This window comes from Physeter macrocephalus, chromosome 20, assembly GCF_002837175.3.
Source record: "Physeter macrocephalus isolate SW-GA chromosome 20, ASM283717v5, whole genome shotgun sequence".
Lineage (NCBI taxonomy): Eukaryota > Metazoa > Chordata > Mammalia > Artiodactyla > Physeteridae > Physeter > Physeter macrocephalus.
In genome coordinates, this window is record NC_041233.1 from 38,166,303 (window position 1) to 38,187,284 (window position 20,982).

General features: G+C 36.7%; 1 protein-coding gene across 3 annotated transcripts in view; it reads left to right on the forward strand.

The window, feature by feature from the left end:
* The window catches only part of ZFAND4 (zinc finger AN1-type containing 4), a 201,238-nt gene that overhangs the window by 3,844 nt on the left and 176,412 nt on the right, over window positions 1-20,982 (forward strand). For all 3 annotated transcript variants that reach the window (XM_055080935.1, XM_028481303.2, XM_028481305.2), the window contains exon 2: window positions 11,181-11,481. In XM_055080935.1, coding sequence (XP_054936910.1) covers window positions 11,220-11,481 — 262 coding nt within the window. In that variant the 5' untranslated portion in view covers window positions 11,181-11,219. The remainder of the gene's footprint in view (window positions 1-11,180; window positions 11,482-20,982) is intronic.

Here is a 20,982-nt window from a genome sequence, read left to right on the forward strand (position 1 = left end):
ATCTGTTAACCTTATGGGGATTCCCTTGTATGTCATTTGTTGCCTTTCCCTTGTTGCTTTTAATATTTTTTTGTTGTATTTAATTTTTGATAGTTTGATTAATGTGTGTCTTAGTGTGTTTCTCCTTGGATTTATCCTGTATGGGACTCTCTGTGCTTCCTGGACTTGATTGACTATTCCTTTCCCATATTAGGGAAGTTTTCAACTATAATCTCTTCAAATATTTTCTCAGTCCCTTTCTTTTTCTCTTCTTCTTCGGCAAGCCCTATAATTCGAATGTTGGTGTGTTTAATGTTGTCCCAGAGGTCTCTGAGACTGTTCTCAATTCTTTTCATTCTTTTGACTCCATTACTCTTAATAGCTAAGCATGATTTTTAAATTATTGGTAAAAATTCTGGATGTACTTTTTTCTCTGCCTTCTTCTTTCCTCTTCCTCTTCTATTTTTTAGCTGTCCTTATATCATTTTCCATCCTGTTTTGGAGTCTCCATTGCCCCTCATTTACCAACATCATAGGGTTCCATAATCTGCTCAGTCAAGCATGCTGTAACACAACTTTCAGAAGGTGTCTATGGGGCTTCCTTGGTGGCACAGTGGTTAAGAATCTGCCTGCCAATGCAGGGGACACGGGTCAAGCCCTAGTCCAGGGAGATCCCACAGGCCGTGGGGCAACTAAGCCTGTGCGCCACAGCTACTGAGCCTGCCCTCTAGAGCCCGTGAGCCACAACTACTGAAACCCGTGCACCTAGAGCCCGTGCTCTGCAAGAAGAGAAGCCACCGCAATGAGAAGCCCATGCATCACAACGAAGAGTAGCCCCAGCTTTCTGCAACTAGAGAAAAACCCGCACGCAGCAACGAAGACCAAACACAGCTAAAAATAAATAAAATAAAATAAATAAATTTTTTTTTTTAAAAAGCCCAGGGCTGATTCAGACTTGCCACATCAGTGAGCTCATCCAAGTGTAAAGTGATATGTTTAAAAAAAAAAAAAAAAGGTGTCCATGGACCCCGCCCTTAGTCCTGGCTAGGTCTTTGGCCTACTGGAGCTTCCATTTGCCCCCCTGCTATCATCTAGTCCTCCAGTCTGGCTTAACTAGATTTCCTAGACTTACTTTGCCCTCTGTTACAGTGATTTCTACTGCTGAGGAGAAGTATAATTATTTCCTAGAGGCACACATTTCATTTTTTTTTTTTTTTGCGGTAAGCGGCCCTCTCACTGCTGTGGCCACTCCCATTGTGGAGCACAGGCTCCGGACGCGCAGGCTCAGTGGCCTTGGCTCACGGTCCCAGCTGCTCCGCGGCATGTGGGATCTTCCCGGACTGGGGCACGAACCTGTGTCCCCTGCATCGGCAGGCAGACTCTCAACCACTGCGCCACCAGGGAAGCCCCACATTTCAGTTTTGAATTTGGTTACCAGTCTTGCTTCTTTTTGGATTTTGGAAATTACTCCATTGATTCGGGCCCAAATTTGTGGTAGTGTTCCAGTACAATTAGTGCTGTTCTAGGTTGCTAGTTTTCTTTTAGCCCATAATTACTCTGTACATTCTTGTTGCAGATGAAGGACTTCCAAATCTGTCTTTATGTTACCTTCTCCCACCATTTGTTTATTATATTCAGGGTATTGCTGTGGAAGACTACTGTGGTGAAAAAAATGATCTTTATAGCTTATGTCTCTAAATTCCTTGGACAGGCACTGGTCACCCATGGCTTTATTTCTGTAATATTCAGTTTGGCATTCCTGACCCCTTACCTCTGTTGCTAGATCTTTTACTATGTAGATAGGAGTGCTCTTGGCTTTGGGGGAACAGACACTGATAATTCTGTAGTACATTCTTATTTGATATAGGATGATAAGTATGTTCTTAAGAATTCACATATTATCCAAAATTGTATTATAAAAGCAGTCATTTCAGTGAGGTAGGAAAAGGGGTTAGGTTCCGTCATTATTCCTACAGGCATGTCAATGTATTAAGGATATTAAGGAGACATAGCCTGAGCAATACAGCCATTTATTTGGCTTTTACTTGAAAGTAATGGTCTTTTACCACTGTCACTAGCATTATTATTATTATTATTTAATAGATCTTTATCGGAGTATAATTGCTTCACAGTACTGTGTTAGTTTCTGCTGTACACCAAAGTGAATCAGCCATATGCATACATATGTCCCCACATCCCCTCCCTCTAGAGCCTCCCTCCCACCCTCCCTATCCCACCCCTCTAGGTCATTGCAAAGCACCGAGCTGATATCCCTGTGCTATGCTGCTGCTTCCCACTAGCTAACTGTTATACATTCGGTAGTGTATATATGTCGATGCTACTCTCACTTTGCCCCAGCTTCCCCCTCCCATCCCATGTCCTCAAGTCCATTCTCTATGTCTACATCTTTATTTCTGCCCTGCAGCTAGGTTCATCAGTACCAATTTTTTTTTTTTAGATTCCATATATATGTGTTAGCATATGGTATTTGTTTTTCTCTTTCTGATTTACTTCACTCTATATGACAGACTCTAAGTCCATCCACCTCACTACAAATAACTCAGTTTCACTTTTTCTTATGGCTGAATAATATTCCATTGTATATATGCGCCACATCTTCTTTATCCATTCATCTGTTGATGGACATTTAGGTTGGTTCCATGTCCTGGCTATTGTAAATAGTGCTGCAGTGAACATTGTGGTACATGTTTCTTTTTGAATTATGGTTTTCTCAGGGTATATGCCCAGTACTGGGATTGCTGGGTCATATGGTAGTTCTATTTTTAGTTTTTTAAGGAAGCTCCATACAGTTTTCCATAGTGGTTGTATACAACCACTATGTGGGATAGACACCAACAGTGTGGGAGGGTTCCCTTTTCACCACACCCTTTCCAGCATTTATTGTTTCTAGATTTTTTGATGATGGCCATTCTGACCAGCATGAGATCATTGTAGTTTTGATTTGTGTTTCTCTAATAATCAGTGACATTGAGCATCTTTTCATTTGCCTCTTGGCCATCTGTACATCTTCCTTGGTGAAATGTCTATTTAGGTCTTCTGCCCATCTTTTAATTGGATTGTTTGTTTTTTGATATTGAGCTCCATGAGTTGTTTGTATATTTTGGAGATTAATCCTTTGTCTATTGTTTCATTTGCAAATATTTTCTCTCATTCTGAGGGTTGTCTTTTTGTCTTGTTTATGGTTTCCTTTGCTGTGCAAAAGCTTTTAAGTTTAATTAAGTCCCATTTGTTTTTATTTCCATTACTCTAGGAGGTGGGTCAAAAAAGTGTGTATGGTGTTAGGTGGTGTTCTAATTTCATTCTTTTACATGTAGCTGTTCAGTTTTCCCAGCACCACTTATTAAAGAGGCTGTCTTTTCTCCATTGTATGTTCTTACCTCCTTTGTCGTGAATTTGGTGACCATATGTGAGTGGGTTTATCTCTCGGCATTCTATCATGTTCCATTGATCTATATTTCTGTTTTTGTGCCAGTACCATACTGTCTTGATTACTGTAGCTTTGTAGTATAGTTTGAAGTCAGGGAGCCTGATTCCTCCTGAAGGAAAATGAAGGAAACCTCATTTTCCTTTCTCAAGATTGCTTTGGCTATTCAGCATCTTTTGTGTTTCTATGCAAACTGTAAAAATTTTTTTCTAATTCACCAGCAGTATTATTAGCATATTACTTGTGTTATTGTATTTATTACTCATTATTTTGATAAAAAGTATAACAGCACTCAAAGCAGCTGTGCTTCCAGCAATAGCTTTTCTTCCTGTGGTGCCATATCTTCAGGAACATTAGCAGTCTGCACAATGCAATTCAGGTTCCCTATTTAATTAATTATGTTCATTATGCTTAATTATATTGAATATACTCCCTAGTTAATTGATGAATTTTATATATTAGTTTTATATATTGAGCTATGGTGAATTTTTATAACTCAGTATAATTAATATAATTAATATTATTAACTATATTGAGTTATAAAAATTCACCGTAGCAGAAATCTCTGTTTGTTATGAGTTGCGTAAACATCAGTGGAGTTAGTTTGGAGTGAGTAATGATTCCTATGGGAAACCAACATTTCTCCAAACAAACTTTTGTAGCATAACCAAACACTTCTTTATGTCTAAAGCAGGGATAATACCTTCTATTACAGGTTTGCTCTAAAAATCAGTTGAGAGGATGAATATTTATTTACTCTTTAATTGAACAAACCTTTAATGAGTACCAATATGTACAAAACACCGTGCTAGGTGATGGGGTGGTAAATCAGATGTCCTTCCCTTAAGGAGCTTACAATTTAGTAGAATAAGAAAGTCATGTAAAAAATGAATTGATTGTAATGGGTGCCATATATGATGGGGGTCAGGGTGTGAAGGGGAGGAACTATAAACAGCTTTGTGGAATAGTTTCTATTCGACTTGAGTCTTGAAAGATCATAGGTGCTTGTCAGGTAGCCAAGTGTGGGAATGGTGGTGAGTAGAGGAAAGCAGGAGCAACGATATAGAGACCAGTGTTTTCTGAAGCCACAGTTACAAAAGATTAGAGGATAGAAGTACCAGATATATTGCAGGATGGGATGAGGTATGTGTATAAATAAAATAGGGCTGGAAGGTGAGATGCATGATCTTAGGAGCCTTTCTAAGGAGTCTGAATTCTGTAGACAGTGGGAAGCCATCGTGGGGCCTTGAGCTAAGAAATAACATGATCAGTTCTACATTTTAAAAAGATAACTGTGCTTCACATCATATGTCATTAGGGAAATGCAAATTTAAACAATGAGATACTATTATATGCCTATTAGAATGGCCAAAATCCAGAACGCTGACAACATCAAATGCTGGTGAGGATTTGGAGCAGTAGGAGCTCTTATTCATTGTTGGTGGGAATGCAGTATAGAACAGCCACTTTTGAAGACACTTCGGCAGTTTCTTACAAAACTAAACATGCTCTTACTGTAAGATCTAGCAGTTGTACTCATTGGTGTTTACCCCGGTAAGTTGAAAACTTACACGTCCACACAAAAACCTGCACATGGATGTTTATAGTGGCTTTACTCGTAAACTATTCTGTGTGATACTATAATGATGGGTACATTACTATACATTTGTGGAAATCAATAGAATTTGCAACACCAAGAATGAACCCTAATGTGAACTATGCCTTTGAGTGATAATTATGTGTCAATGTAGGTTCATCTGTTGTAACAAATATACCACTCTGGTGTAGGTTGTTGATGGTGGGAGAGGCTGTGCATGTGTGGGGGCAGGGAGTGTGTGGGAACTGTCTGTACTTCTGCCTAATTTTGCGGCGAACCTAAAACTGCTCTAAATAATAGTTTATTTAAAAGGAAAAAATATTCAGGCTTTAGGCTAACTTAGATTCATTTCTCTCATTTAGTCTGAATTGATGGTTTCACCACAGTGCATTCTAAAGTCAAATATTAAAAAATTTTAGAACTTTGAGTGACCTTTCCCCCTATTATCTATACATAATTAAGAGTAAAGTAATTTCTGAACTATATGATGTGATACCCTAATCCAGTTTTTATTAAACTTTCTATTTTTAAAAAAGGTAACTGTTGACATCCTAGAGAATGGATCAGAAGAGTGAAGGGAAGAAGTCAAGGATTATAGCTAGGCTATCAAAGTTGCTCAGTTAAGAGCTAATGAAGACCTGAACTAGGTCCTAATCAGTGTGGCTGGAGAAAGTCACAGATTATAGAAATGTTAAGTTGTACTGTTAGGATTGGTCACTTCTAGTTACCTTGAGGCTGGCGGAAAAATATAAAATGATTCCTAGCTTTCTGGCTTAAGTGACTAGGTTAATGGTGGTACCCTTTACCAAGATGGAGACTGTAGGACAAGAAGGAGGTTTGTAGGAAAGATGATTAGTTTTGGACGTGTTGAATTTCAGGTATCTGTCTTGTATCCAGATTTTACTTGATTTTTATTTATTTTAAAGATTTATTTATTATTTATTTAGTTTTGGCTGCATCGGGTCTTAGTTGTGGCACTTGGGATCTTCGTTGAGGCACGTGGGATCTTTTGTTGTGGTGCGCGGGCTTCTCTCTAGTTGTGGCATGCGGGTTTTCTCTTCTCTAGTTGTGGCGCACAGGCTCCAGGGTATGTAGGCTCTGTAGTTTGCAGCACGTGGGCTGTAGTTGAGGTGCGTGAGCTCAGTAGTTGTGGTGTGAGGGCTTAGTTGCCCCATGGCATGTGGGATCTTAGTTCCCTGACCAGGGATCGAACCTACGTCCCCTGCTTTGTAAGGCAGATTCTTTACCACTGGACTACCAGGCAAGTACCTATTTTTTTTTTAATGTTTATTTATTTATTTATGTGGCTGCATTAGGTCTTGGTTGTGGCACGTGAACTCTTTGTTGTGGTGTGTAGGGTTCTTGCTAGTTGTGGCGTGTGGGTTCCAGAGTGTGCGGGCTCAGTAGTTGTGGCGCATGGGCGGGCTCTCTAGTTGTGGCACGCGGGCTCTAGAGCATGTGGGCTTAGTTGCCCTGTGGTATGTGGGATCTTAGTTCCCCGACCAGGAATTAAACCGGTGTCCCCTGCATTGGAAGGCGGATTCTTTTTTTTTTTTTTTTTTTTTAATAAATTTATTTATTTATTTTTTTATTTTTGGCTGTGTTGGGTCTTCGTTGCTGTGCGCAGGCTTTCTCTAGTTGCGGCGAGTGGGGGCTACTCTTCGTTGCGGTGCACAGGCTTCTCACTCTGGTGGCTTCTCTTGCTGTGGAGCACGGGCTCTAGGCATGTGGACTTCAGTAGTTGTGGCCTGCGGGCTCAGTAGTTGTGGTTCATGGGCTCTAGAGCGCAGGCTCAGTGGTTGTGGCTCACGGGCTTAGTTGTTCCGCGGCATGTGGGATCTTCCTGGACCAGGGCTCAAACCTGTGTCCCCTACATTGGCAGGTGGATTCTTAACCACTACGCCACCAGGGAAGTCCCCTGGAAGGTGGATTCTTAACCACTGGACCACCAGGGAAGTCCCTAGTATCCAGATTTTAGATGCCTGTGAAAATCATGTCTATAGAATGGAGATGTAGGTTATTAATCAAACCACAAGTTTTAAAAAATAACTTCTCCTTAATCACATTGTTATGAAAATTGCAGTGACTTCAGTGATATATCCTTTGGCCAAAAAAAGTAAAAAATTTATCACCCATTTTTCTTCTTCATTTCTGCACTGCCCTAGTGTTCACATTCTGTTCACCTGGTCTTACAGATATTCTTCCCCCACTCTGAGGCTTTACCCATTCTGAAATACATTCAAGAGTCTACCTACCTTTAGGGAATACTTCTCAACTTATTTTATGAGGGCAGTATTACCTTGATATCAAACCAGACAAAGACATAGAAAGAAAACTAGATCAATAACTTTTACGGATATAGACACAAAAATCTTCAAAAAATACTAACAAACTAAATCTAATAACATATATAAATGATTACAGACCATATACAAATACATTTATCCCAGTGATGCAAGGTTGGTTCAATATATCAAAAAGCAGTCAATGTAATATACCATATACCAGGGCTCAAACCTGTGTCCCCTACATTGGCAGGTGGATTCTTAACCACTACGCCACCAGGGAAGTCCCCTGGAAGGTGGATTCTTAACCACTGGACCACCAGGGAAGTCCCTAGTATCCAGATTTTAGATGCCTGTGAAAATCATGTCTATAGAATGGAGATGTAGGTTATTAATCAAACCACAAGTTTTAAAAAATAACTTCTCCTTAATCACATTGTTATGAAAATTGCAGTGACTTCAGTGATATATCCTTTGGCCAAAAAAAGTAAAAAATTTATCACCCATTTTTCTTCTTCATTTCTGCACTGCCCTAGTGTTCACATTCTGTTCACCTGGTCTTACAGATATTCTTCCCCCACTCTGAGGCTTTACCCATTCTGAAATACATTCAAGAGTCTACCTACCTTTAGGGAATACTTCTCAACTTATTTTATGAGGGCAGTATTACCTTGATATCAAACCAGACAAAGACATAGAAAGAAAACTAGATCAATAACTTTTACGGATATAGACACAAAAATCTTCAAAAAATACTAACAAACTAAATCTAATAACATATATAAATGATTACAGACCATATACAAATACATTTATCCCAGTGATGCAAGGTTGGTTCAATATATCAAAAAGCAGTCAATGTAATATACCATATTAATAGAATATGAGACAAAAACCACAGGATCATCTGAGACACTAAAGAAAAGTATTTGACAAAATCTAACACTGTGATTTAAAAAAGACAACTGACACCTAAACAAAGTAGGAATAGAAGGGAATGTTCTCCATCTGATAAAGATTACCTATGAAAACCCCACAGCTAAAATCATACCTCCTGGTGAAAGGCTGAATGATTTTCCCTACAACAGGAAAAAGACACAAATGTTTGCTCTCACCACTTCTATTCAACCTGTATTGGAGATTCCAGGCAGGGCAATTAGGTAAGTAAAGGAAATAAAGATCATCTAGATTGGAAAGGAAGAAGTTAAAATTTCTGTTTGTAGTTGACATTATCTTGTATGTAGAAAATCCTAAGGAATCCACTTAGAAAAATACTAGAACTACTGAGTTCAGCAACGTTTCAGTGAACAAGACCAATATATTAAAATCAATTGTATTTTTATACACTAGCAATGAGCAATCTGACAATGAAACTAAGAACAATTTCATTGGTAGTGACATCAAAAAGAAAAAAATTCTTAGAAACACGTTTTTAAAATACAAAATGTATAATCTGAAAACTATAAAACATTGTTGAAAGCAATTAAAGAAGTTATAAATAAACTGAAAGATATTGCATGTTGACGGATTATAAGACTTAATATTGTCAAGATGGTAATACTATCCAAATTAATCTGTAGACTGAACACAGTCCTTATCAAAATCCCAACTGGTGTTTCTGCAAAACACACTAGCTGATCCTATAATTCCTATGGAAATTCAAAGGACCCGGAATAGCCAACGATCTTGAAAGAGAAGAACAAGTTAGAAGACTCACACTTCTGATCTCAAAACTTACTACAGAGCTACAAAGACAGTGTGCTACTGGCATAAAGATAGACATATAGATGAATGGAACAGAATTGAGGTTATGGTCAGCTGGTTTTCAACAAGGGTGCCAAGACAATTCAATGGATTTAGAATAGTCTTTCTAACAAATGGTGCTGAGACAACTGGTTATTTGTCTGCAAAAGAACAGAGCTGTACCCCTATTGTACAACAAGCACAAAAATAAATTCAAAATAGACTATAGACCTAAATGTAAGGGCTACACTATACAATTCTTAGAAAAATATGTACTGGTCAATTGTTATTACCTTGCATTAGGCAAAGCTTTTAAAATATGACACCCAAAGTATAAGCAACAGAAGAAAAATAGTCAGATTGGGCTTCATTAAAATTAAAAACTTTTGTGCTTCAAAGGAAACTCAAGAAAGTTAAAAGACAACCCACGAAATTGGAGAAAATATTTGTGAATCATATCCGTTAAACAGCTTGTATCTGGAAAGTGTTAGACATAAATAACTAAATGGACTGGATCTGAATGGACTTTCTGAATAGACATTTCTGTAAAGAATATGTGCAAATGGGTACTAAAGCATGTAAAAAGATTCTTAACATCTTTAGTCATTAAGGCAAATCACAACCACAGTGAGACACTACTTCATACACACTACGATGGCTTTAATCAAAAGACAATAAAATGTATTGGCAAGGATGTGAAGAAATCCAAACCCTTGTTCATTGTTGGTGGGAATGTAAAATGGTTCAGACCACTTTTGAAAACAGTTTGGTAGTCCCACCAATTGCTAAACACAGGGTTACCACACAACCCTTCAGTTCCACTTCTAGATATATATGGAAGAGAAAGGAAAACATGTCTATCACAGATTTGTAATTGAGTGTTCTCATAGCATTATTCATAATAGGCAAAAATTGGAAACAACCCAGAATGCGCATCAACTGATGGCTGGATAAGTAACCTGTGGTACATCATAATGGGCTATTATTCAGAAATAAAAAAGAATGAAATACTGATACATCCTAGAACATGGATGAACTTTGAAAACATTATGCTAAGTGAAAGAAGCCGGTCACAAAAGTTTACCTATTGCATGATCCTGTTTATGTGAAATGTCCAGAACAGGCAAAATTTTAAAAACAGAAAGTAGATTAGTGATTGCCTAGGGCTGAGAGAGACAGAATTTAGGAGTGTGTCTAAAGAATAAGAGGTTCCTTTTAGGGTTGATGAAAATGTTCTAAAAATGATTATGGTGATGGTTGTACAATTTTGTAACCATACTAAAGCCCAGTAAATTTTAGGCTTTAAATGGGTGAATTTTATGGTATATAAATTATATCGCCATAAAGGTATTGAAAAGATTTACCTACTTCTCCAGAAAGAATATGTATCATTTGTCCTTTTAGTTTAAGTTTAAGCCCCCTCCTCCTTTTCAAAGTTTTCACTGATTAATAGCAATTTATCAATTTGATTATTCCTATTCTCCTAATTATACGCTTGTAATTTATTTTAGTATTTCTGTTGGTTGTGTTTTCCTCTCATGTTCATTAGCCATTGTATGTTTGTGTGTAGAGATTATGTCTAATGTCTGTTACCAGTATTAACCTCATCTCAGTGCTATACTGGTGGATAACCTCTGGAAACCCAAATGCTTATTGATTATTTAGTGAATCCTACTTTTAAGATGGTTACTATTCCTTTTATTCTGTGTGATTCAGATGTACAATGGCTATAACATTATACTTTGTATGGGTTATAAAATGTAACTTATGTGTTTTAGGAAAGGATGTGCATAACTTATTCAAAGTCTTGCAAATATATACCTACATGTGGAATTCATTGGTTTAAATTTCATTAACAACAAAACGTATTTGTTGAGCATATAGTGTAAGTAACTGCTGAGATCTAGTAAGATAAAGTGTAGCAAATATACCTGTTCTTAATAATCTTACACTCTAATTGGGAGAGTGAGTTCAAAGACAATTGTGTAAAGTTCAGGATTAGGCATAGTAAGCACTAAAATGAATTCCGGGCTCTCTGGAAGGCTGACATGGGCCAGAGTTGATAAAATCTTTGTGGAGGAATGAGACTTTCACATAGGCTTGTTAAAAAAACATTATTCTTTTTTTTTAGGTGCAAAACTCAAAACATGAACAACGATATATATTACCAATGTTCAAAGCTGATTTGGTTAGAACTGGAATACAGTTGCCTACAACATATTCCAGAGGAATTAGAAAAGTCAAAGTAATGGATAACAGAAAAGGTCCTCCATTCTTCAATGAAGATAACGTGGGACCATTTTACTACAGACTTCCTTTCTATGATGCCATGGAGCTCTTCATTGAAACACTGACTGGAACATGTTTTGAGCTGAGAGTTTCACGCTTTGAAGCTGTTATTTCTGTGAAAGCAAAAATTCGAAGATTGGAAGGTACTAGTCTTTCTTGTTTTGTAGGATATGAGGATTAAATTTGTTCTTCAAGAGTGTATAATAACTTTTTAGCTTTTCTTATGGAGAAATGTCAAACATACATGGAATTAGAAAGAAATGGAGAATGAATCCTTATATATGCCCTACTCAGCTTCAACAGTTACCAATTCATGAACTGTCTTTTTTCCATTCCTGCATTTCCCCTACTCTGTTCCCTTTCTACCAGATTCTTTTGAATCAAAGCACATCCCTGGCATTATGTTAATGGTGTGAAATAATATTTTAAAATAGTTTTTCAACAGGTTATGATGATGTGAAGATTCTGCAATAACTACCTTACAGTGATAATTGAATTCCGTTTTATTGACCCTGTTTACTTTTTTAGAGTGCTTTGTGAACACTTTTTATTTTTTTAATGTGGAGATTTTCTGGGAAGAGTTTTTGGTTTACATTTACACAGATTTGAAGTTTCCTCAGTATAGCAGGGATACTGAATATTGTATAATGTCTCTTTTATGGTTGGCGTATTTGTGAAAAGTGTTATAAATTACTTTGTGTTAAAATTAGTCTTTTTCTTTGTACTTGGGCAGATTTCTGAAATAAGTGGTATTTGCCATTTATAGTTGTTAAAATCCAGTAAAGACTAGAAAATTTTCCATATAACACTAAATGGATCTTTGCTTCTTGAGCCAGCTGGAACTTGCTTGTAATATAAAGGTAGAAACTAGCATGCCCTCCAGCTCAGTTTAAGTTCAGAATTATAGAAGGATGAGGAGGATTGGAATTTTTTATCTTTGTAAAGTCAAGGATCCTGGTATCTGAGCTTCTGAATATTTGGTATTCCTCTAGTAACTAAGTTCTATTGAAGTTAGTGACCAGCTGAGTCCAATGACCACATCAGTACACCCATTAATGGCACATGAAGCTTTTCTCTCCCCAAATGATTTGGTGAGATACAGAGTCAGAATAGTGTATTTTGACTTTTCCTGCTTTTTAATATATGTGATGGTGTAATGATATCTTTTTAGGAGCGGTAAGATTAAAAAAAAAAACCCTCTTGTGTTCTAAGTAATCTCTGCATTTTTTCCTGCTTTCATGCATTTTGAATAATCTCCGTGCAGCAGAAGCACTCTAGAGGGCATCCTGTTTAGTTCTCTTAATGGCAGAAGAGTAGATTTGGGCTTAGGAAGGATTAGGGACTCGTCCAAGGGAAATATTTACTGACAGAGTTGGACCAGAGCCAAGATATAGGCTACTTGTCCTCTGTAGGAGAAGACATAGGGTAAAAGCAATGACTTTGTAGTTATTAGACAGTTGAAACCTAGTTTAGACATTTATAAAATGAATATACTTATTGGGAGATTAAATGAGGTAATATGTAAAATCTCTACAATCTTTGTCTGCTTGGGCTGTCACAACAAAATACCATAGACTGGGAGGCTTAAACAACAGAAATTTATTTTCTCACAGGTCCAGAGGCTGAAACTCTGAGATCAGGGTACCAGCATGATCAGGTTCTGGTGAGGCTTTCTTCCTGACTTGTAGACAGGTTTGTTTTCACTGTGTCCTCACATGGGCATCTCTTCTTATAAGGGCTTGGATCCAACCATAAGGGCCTCACCCTCATGACCTCATCTAAACCTAATTATCTCCCAAAGGCCCCATCTCTGAATACCATCACTTTGAGGGTTAGGACTTCAAGATATAAATTTTGGGGGGATACAGTTCAGTCCATAGCACTTACCACTAGTGGTCAATAGGTCTTAATTCCTGTTCCCATTCCCCATCCTTCTAGTCCTCACCCCTTCTTTCCCTCCTGTTCTCTAAACTTTTGTAACTTCTTGCAGCCCGTGGGCAGGGATAGTCACTCTGTTCTTCAGGAGGCTTTAAGAGGGAATCCTTCATGTAAAATTAATTTTAATCCTTTTCTAGGTGATATTTCTATTTCTACCCAGGATGACATTTGAGGATAACATGGTGGGTAAGACTCTCTAAGATAAAAGGGTATAGAGTAGGTAGGATAGGAAGGCAGAGGTAACACTGTTCAGTTTAATCCTTCAGGGAAATCGTTGCTCTTCCAGACTGCTTTTCCTTTTGGGCAACTTTTGGGAAGCTGGGAACTAGAGCATAGTAGGAGATAGGAGGGTAGATGGAGGGGACTGCAGAGAAAGGGTTGAAGGAGTGTGCTGGATTAGGAATGATGGGGCTGTAGTACCTACAAGGGGACATTAAAAGGGCCTTGAAGGGACAGGCGCAACTGAAGCCAGACTGCCTGATTTCAGATTACCAACTGAGTAAATTACTTAACCTCTCTTTACCTCAGTTGTGCTAATTTAAAATGGGACTAATAATAGTACCTAGTTCAGAGTTGTCCTCAGGATTAAATGAATTCAATGAAAAGCATTTAGCAGAGCAACTGTGCTCTTTATCAGGGGAAAATGGTTAGTCTGTGGAGATAGTGCAATATGTACCAAAGGATATAAGAGCTATGCCCTTGGGAGATGTAATTTAGTTCTCTTGAGTTTCCAGAGAAGGAAGATTCTTTGGAGCTTATCATTACCTAGAGTAGTGGTCTGCAAAGAAGAGTACATGGTACTCAGAGGATAGGGATTTGGAAAGAAAAAATATGCCAAGAAATGTAAGGGATTATTGTCAGCTGGTTTTTTATTGCTGTGGGCAGTGGATTCCCTGGACTTGCCATCAAATCATTGGCATTACCGCTCCCTGATAAAGATTTCTCTTCCGTACATGGGATAGGATTGTTTCCCTGGCCAACTTTATGAGTTGGTGGGACCATGTGAATAGTTCTGGCCAGTGAACTATGAATGGAAGTCTCCATCAGCCTGAGTCCCTGAGTGACTATCGTGAGCAGAGCCCTCCTGACATGCAGTAGACATGTAACTTGAGCAAAAAATAAATCTTTGTCTTAAGCCATTGACGTTTTGGGGATGGTTTGGGGTAAGTTCAATATAACCTACTTTATTTTGCCTGATACAGTATCAACTAGGGATCCATTTTTTTCACTTTATAAATAATTGGCTATCTAAATACGACTTATTGAATTAGTCTAGTCTTTTCTCACTAAAGTAATTTCATACCTGTCATGTATTACATTTTTATATGCACACAACTCTTGATCACCTGATGTGTCCCCCTATGCCAAAATTATACTGTCTTACTTATTGTAATACAATTTATAAGTTTTGATAGCTGATTGTGTCCATACATATTAAGGATTATGTCGTCTTGGAGAACTGACCCCTTTATCACTATGTAATGCCCCTCTTTATCTCAGATATTTTTCCTTGCTCTGTAGCCTGTTCTGTCTGCAATTAATATAGCTACTCTAGCTTTTTTTTTTGATTAGCATTAGCATAATATATCATTTTCCATCCCTTTACTTCTTTTTCCCTCAGCTTTACTGAGGTATAATTGACAAATAAAATTGTATCCATCCCTGTCCTTTTAAAAAAATATCCAGCTATATTACTATATTTATTTTATTTTATTTTTTTAACATCTTTATTGCAGTATAATTGCTTTACAATGGTGTGTTAGTTTCTGCTTTATGACAAAGTGAATCAGCTATACATATACATATATCCCCATATCTCATCCCTCTTGCTTCTCTCTCCGACCCACCCTCCCTATCCCACCCCTCTAGGTGGTCACAAAGCACCGAGCTGTTCTCCCTGTGCTATGCGGCTGCTTCCCACTAGCTATCAGTTTTACATTTGGTAGTATATATATGTCCGATGTGGCACATATATACAATGGAATATTACTCAGCCATAAAAAGAAACGAAATTGAGTTATTTGTAGTGAGGTGGATAGAACTAGAGTCTGTCATACAGAGTGAAGTAAGTCACAAAGAGAGAAACAAATACCGTATGCTAACACATATATATGGAATTTTAAAAAAATGGTCATGAAGAACCTAGGGACAGGACGGGAATAAAGATGCAAACCTACTAGAGAATAGACTTGAGGACACGGGGAGGGGGAAGGGTAAGCTGGGACAAAGTGAGAGAGTGGCATGGACATATATACATCCCTCTACTTTTAATCTATATATATCTTTATATTTAAAGTGGATTTCTTATAGACAACATATAGTTGGGTCTTGTTTTTTGATCCACTCTGACAATCTCTATCTTTTAATTGGTTTATTGAGGCAATTGATGTTTAAAATGATTACTGATATAGTTGAATTAATAACTACCATATCTGTTTCTGTTTTCTACTCATTGCCCTTATTCTTTGTTCCGTCTTTAATGCTCTTTCTTTCTTTATGTAGATCTATATCATTTTCCTTTTCTCTGAAGAACTTCATTTCCTGCAAGGCAGTTGTACTAGCAACAAATTATCTCAAATTTTGTTTATCTGAGAAACTCTATTTCTCCTTCACTTTTTTTTTTTTTTTTTTTTTTTTTTTTTTTTTTGCGGTACGCGGGGCCTCTCACTGTTGTGGCCTCTCCCTTTTCCCAACCACTGCACCACCAGGGAAGCCCCTCTCCTTCACTTTTGAAGGATAATTTCATAGGGTACAGAATTCTAGGTTGGTGGTCTTTTTCTTTCAACATTTTAAATATTTGACTCCACTCTCTTCTTGCTTATAGGATTTTGGATAAGGAGGTTCCTGTAATTATTATCCATATGGTTTTTCCTCTGTCTTCTTTGAAGATTTTCTCTTTGTCTTTGCTTTTCTGCAGTTTGATATAACATGCCTAGGTGTAGATTTTTAAATTTTTATCCTATTTGGTGTTCTCTGAGCTTCCCAATCTGTGCTTTGGTGTATCTCATTAATTTTGGAAAATTCTGGGTCATTATTACTTAAATTATTTCTTCTGTTCCAATTTTCTCTTTCTTCTAGTATTCCAGTTACACCTTTTGAAAAATTTCCGTAGTTCTTTGATGTTCCTTTTTTTAAAAATTCTTTTTTCTCTTTACATTTTGATTTGCGAAGTTCCTGTTGACATTTCTTTCAGTTCACTGATTCTTTCCTTGCCATACCCAGTCTGCTGGTGAGTGAGCCTGTCAAAGGCATATCTTTTTCCATCCCTTTACTTCTTTTTTCCCCAGCTTTATTGAGCTTCCTTTTGCTTATATGTAATACACATGCATTTGAGATTTATTCATATTGTTCCATATATCAATAGTTCATTCTGTTTATGGTTGAGTAGTTTTCCATTGTATGGATATACTACACTTATTCATTCCCAAGTTGAGGGACACTTCAGTTTTTGGTGATTTTGAATAAAGCCATTTTAACTTTCATGTACAGTTTTTTATGGGTGCATTAGTTTTCATTTCACCTGGGTCAGTACCTAGGAGTGGAATTGCTGAGTTGTGTAGTAAGTGGTTTTTTAATTTAATACAGAACTCCAAACTCTTCCAGAGTGGCTGTACCCTTTTGTATTCCTGTGAGTAGTGTCTAAAAGTTCTAGTTCCTCTGTATCATCAGAACATGGTATTGTTTGAGTTGTTTTTGTTTCTTTTTTGCCATTTTAATAGATATTGGTGATATCTCATTGTGGTTTTAATTTGCAACTCCCTAATGATTTTGAGGATATTTTTATTTGCCTATGATTTATGTCTTCTTTGGTGACGTTTCTATTCAATCTTTGCCCATTTAAAAAAATTAAGTTGTTTGTTTTCTTGTTACTATGTTTTGAAAGTCCTAGTGTTTTAAAATTTTTATTACGTTTCCTTATGTCTTCTTTGACTCCTGAATTTTTTAGAAGTATACTTTTATTTCCATACTTAGGGGAATTTTAAAAATTTCATTTTATTATCACAAATTTAATTGCAGGTGGTTGGAGTAAATAGAATATTTATGGTAAACATGGTATTTATACGTACAGTTTTCTTTGAATCTTATAGCCTGCCTGGGGCACTTTAAAAATTCATGTGTGGTGTAGAAGAAACAGGAAGAAAAAAATTGATGAGATGAATTATTAATATTACAAGTTCAAGTGTACCTAAGCACAGTGGGAAGTTAGCTCAGAGATAAATCTTTGTTCCCCAAACCCCACAACCACCTACTTTTTGATTTGTTTTTGATTTGTTTTGTTTTCCCACCTACTTTCTGGTACTACAAGATGCTCTAGGATCATCTTGTATATTTCCTGCCTTGTCTTAGAACCAGCCATTTCTCCAAGGAGCTCTTGTTCCTTTTTGGGAGTATGATATTAAAAACCAGGATCTGGGCATGATAATTGACTTTTCAGCAGCAGTAATAGAACCAGAAGACAGTGGAATATTATCTTCACAGTGATGAGAGATATAACAATCTCTACCTAGAATTGAATTTAACTTTCAAGGATGAGGACAAAACAAAGACATTTGCAGAAAAAAACAAAACTTGAATTTCCTAACAACAAACTCTTGCCAAAGGAACTTCTGAAGTATATATCTTAGAAGGCAAATGATCCATAAAGGAAGTTCATGATGCAAGATGGAATGGCACATTTGTGGGTTAATCTAAATAAACATTTACGTAATAAAACAATGATATGTGAAGGTTTGAAAAAATTCTGGTAACAGTGACATGTAAATCAAGGTGGAGTTGTTTATAATGGGAGTGGTAAGGCTCTCAGTGTTGTTCATGAGGAGGATAAAGATGTGATTAGCTTTAGACTTGATCATTTAAATTTCTAAATTCATCACTAGAGATTAGAAATAGAATTATATAAATTCCAAATGACAGAAGTGCCTCACCCTTTCCCATCTGTCTGAATTAATACATAAAGGAGGCAAATAGTTAAAACAGAACAATTAGAAAGCACAAAATAAGATAGTAAAAATGAATTGAAATATGTCAGTAATCCCCCAAATGTAAAGTGGATAAAGCTTTCTAATTGAAAAGCCATCATTGACAGACTGGTTAAAGAAATACATATGAAATGCTGTTTGCAAGAGACCTAATCTAAAGTGTAAGGACCTCAAAATGTTGAAAGCAGAAGAATTGGAAAAGATATACCAGGAAGATATTAACCTGAAGAAAGCTGGTGTTTCTGTATTAAGAAAGTTGTTATGTAAAATATATTTCAAAGTGAAACATGTGAACAAGTCACGTAGAGGGATGTTCATAGTAGTCTTGTTGATAATTTCAAAAATCTAGCAACAACTCGAATGACTACACTAGAGTGGATAAGTTGTGGTATATGTAAATATATGTGTCATATAGTGGAATCAAATTCTATGAAATAGTCGACAACAGGGAAAACCAATGTAATAGTAGATTTCATACACGACATGGATAAATTAAAAACAATGGTGAATAAAAAAAGCAAAACATAGGTGAATACATATACTATGATCCACTTATATAAAGATCAAAAAGGGACAAAGAAACAATACCACATTGAAGTAAAGCACTAACAAAAAGCAGAGGGATAATTCATACCAAATTCAGAACGATGATTACCCCTGGGTGGAGGGAAGAGGATGCAGTTGGGGAGAAGCATGAAGATTGTTTTTTCTATGTATCCTTCTCAAACACTTGGTATGGTCAGTCTTTTTTAGTCATTCTAATAGGCATGTAGTGATATCTCATTGTGGTTTTAATTTGCATTTCCCTAATGACTAGTGATATTGAGCATCTTCATGAACTTGTTTGCCATCCTTATATATTCTTTGTTAAAGTATCTATTCAGTTATTTTACCCATTTAAAAAATCTGGTTGTTTTCTTGTTGTTTTGAGAATTATTTATTCTGAATACACGTTTTTAATCAGATACACATTTTGCTGAGATTTTCTCCCAGACTGTGGCCTTGTCTTTTTATTCTCTTAACAGTACCTTTTGAAGTGAAAATGTTAATTTGGCTGAAGTCCAATTTGTCAAATTTTTAAAAATGGATATGGATGTCATATCTAAGAAATCTTTGTCAATCTGAGGTCACAAAAATTTCTTCTATATTTTCCTGTAAAAGTTCAGTTACATTGGTGCTTTTTTTTTTTTTGCCACGCTACGTGGCAGGTGAGATCCTAGTTCCCTGACCAGGGATCGAACCCTCACCCCCTGCGTTGGAAGCACGGAGTTTCAACCACTGGACCACCAGGGAATTCCCAATGACATTGATTTTTTTTTTTTGTGGTACGCGGGCCTCTCACTGCTGTGGCCTCTCCCGTTGCGGAGCACAGGCTCCGGACTCACAGGCTCAGCGGCCATGGCTCACGGGCCGAGCTGCTCCGCGGCATGTGGGGTCTTCCCAGACCGGGGCACGAACCCGTGTCTCCTGCATCGGCAGGCGGATTCTCAACCACTGCGCCACCAGGGAAGCCCTGATTTTTAAAATATTAAACCAGCGTTCCTGGAATTCACTTTACTTGTTCCTGTTGTTTTATCTTTTTAATATATTGTTGAATTTTGTTTGTTAAAACTGTGTTAGAATATTTGTATCTTTGTTTATGAAGGGATACTGATTTTATTTTGTAATGTCTTCTTTAGTTTTGGTATCAGGGCAATAGTGTCCTCATTTAATGAACTGGGACTATTCCTTCCTTTGCAATTTTTAGATAGAGAGTAGAATTGGTGTTATATCCTCAACTGTGAAGCTATCTCTTTAATAAATATAGGGCTATTCAGGTTATCTTTTTCTTCTTGAGTGAGCTTGGGTAACTTGTATCTTTTAAGGATTTTGTTGATCTGTTTGTTGAATTTTATTGGCATAGAGTTCATAATATTCTTTTATTCTTTCAATATCTGTGGAATCTGTAATGATGTCACCCCTTTCATTCCTAGTACTTGAATATTGCATATTATTAAAAAAAATCAGTCTTAATTAATTTAATGAATTTCTTAAAGAATCAGATTTTGTTTCCATTGATTTTTCTCTCCTCTTTTTCTATTTTCCATTTCATTGATTTTTGTTTTGATTTTTTTCACACACACACACACACACACACACACACACACACACTGTATTTTATTTTTACAAGAGATAGATAAACTGACACCAAGCATTGTAAATGGATGACCACAACAAAAGCAACAATGATTGCAATTACCAAACACGAAACACACTCATACTGTGTCATAATATTGACATTCAGTCCAGTAATCCTCCACTGTAACAGCTACTTTACTTTGCAGTGATAATTGATTTGTATATTTTTTGCCTCTGAGTCCTTGTGGGATTTTTTTTTTGTTTTTATTCAAACAGAAAGTCACAGAAATTATAGTCATCCTCATCAGTCCCATGTAATTAATTTTTTTCCTCTTGATCTTTTGTTAGCACTTTTATGAATTCATCAGTTTTCCATTAGAGTTCTGATAATGCTTATTCATTCAGTTCAGCAGTATAGTCAGTTACCAGAAACCTGTACTTGTCAGAGTCTTTTCCATGAATTCCTTGAAGATGAAACCCTTTTATAGGAACATTTTTGCAAAAGCATCAGAGTACACCCAGAACTGTCTGTAAATAACAAAAGACTTAAAAATGACCACAGTTAAAGATTTGATGAAAGTTCATAATAATGCAATTGACAAGAAAATT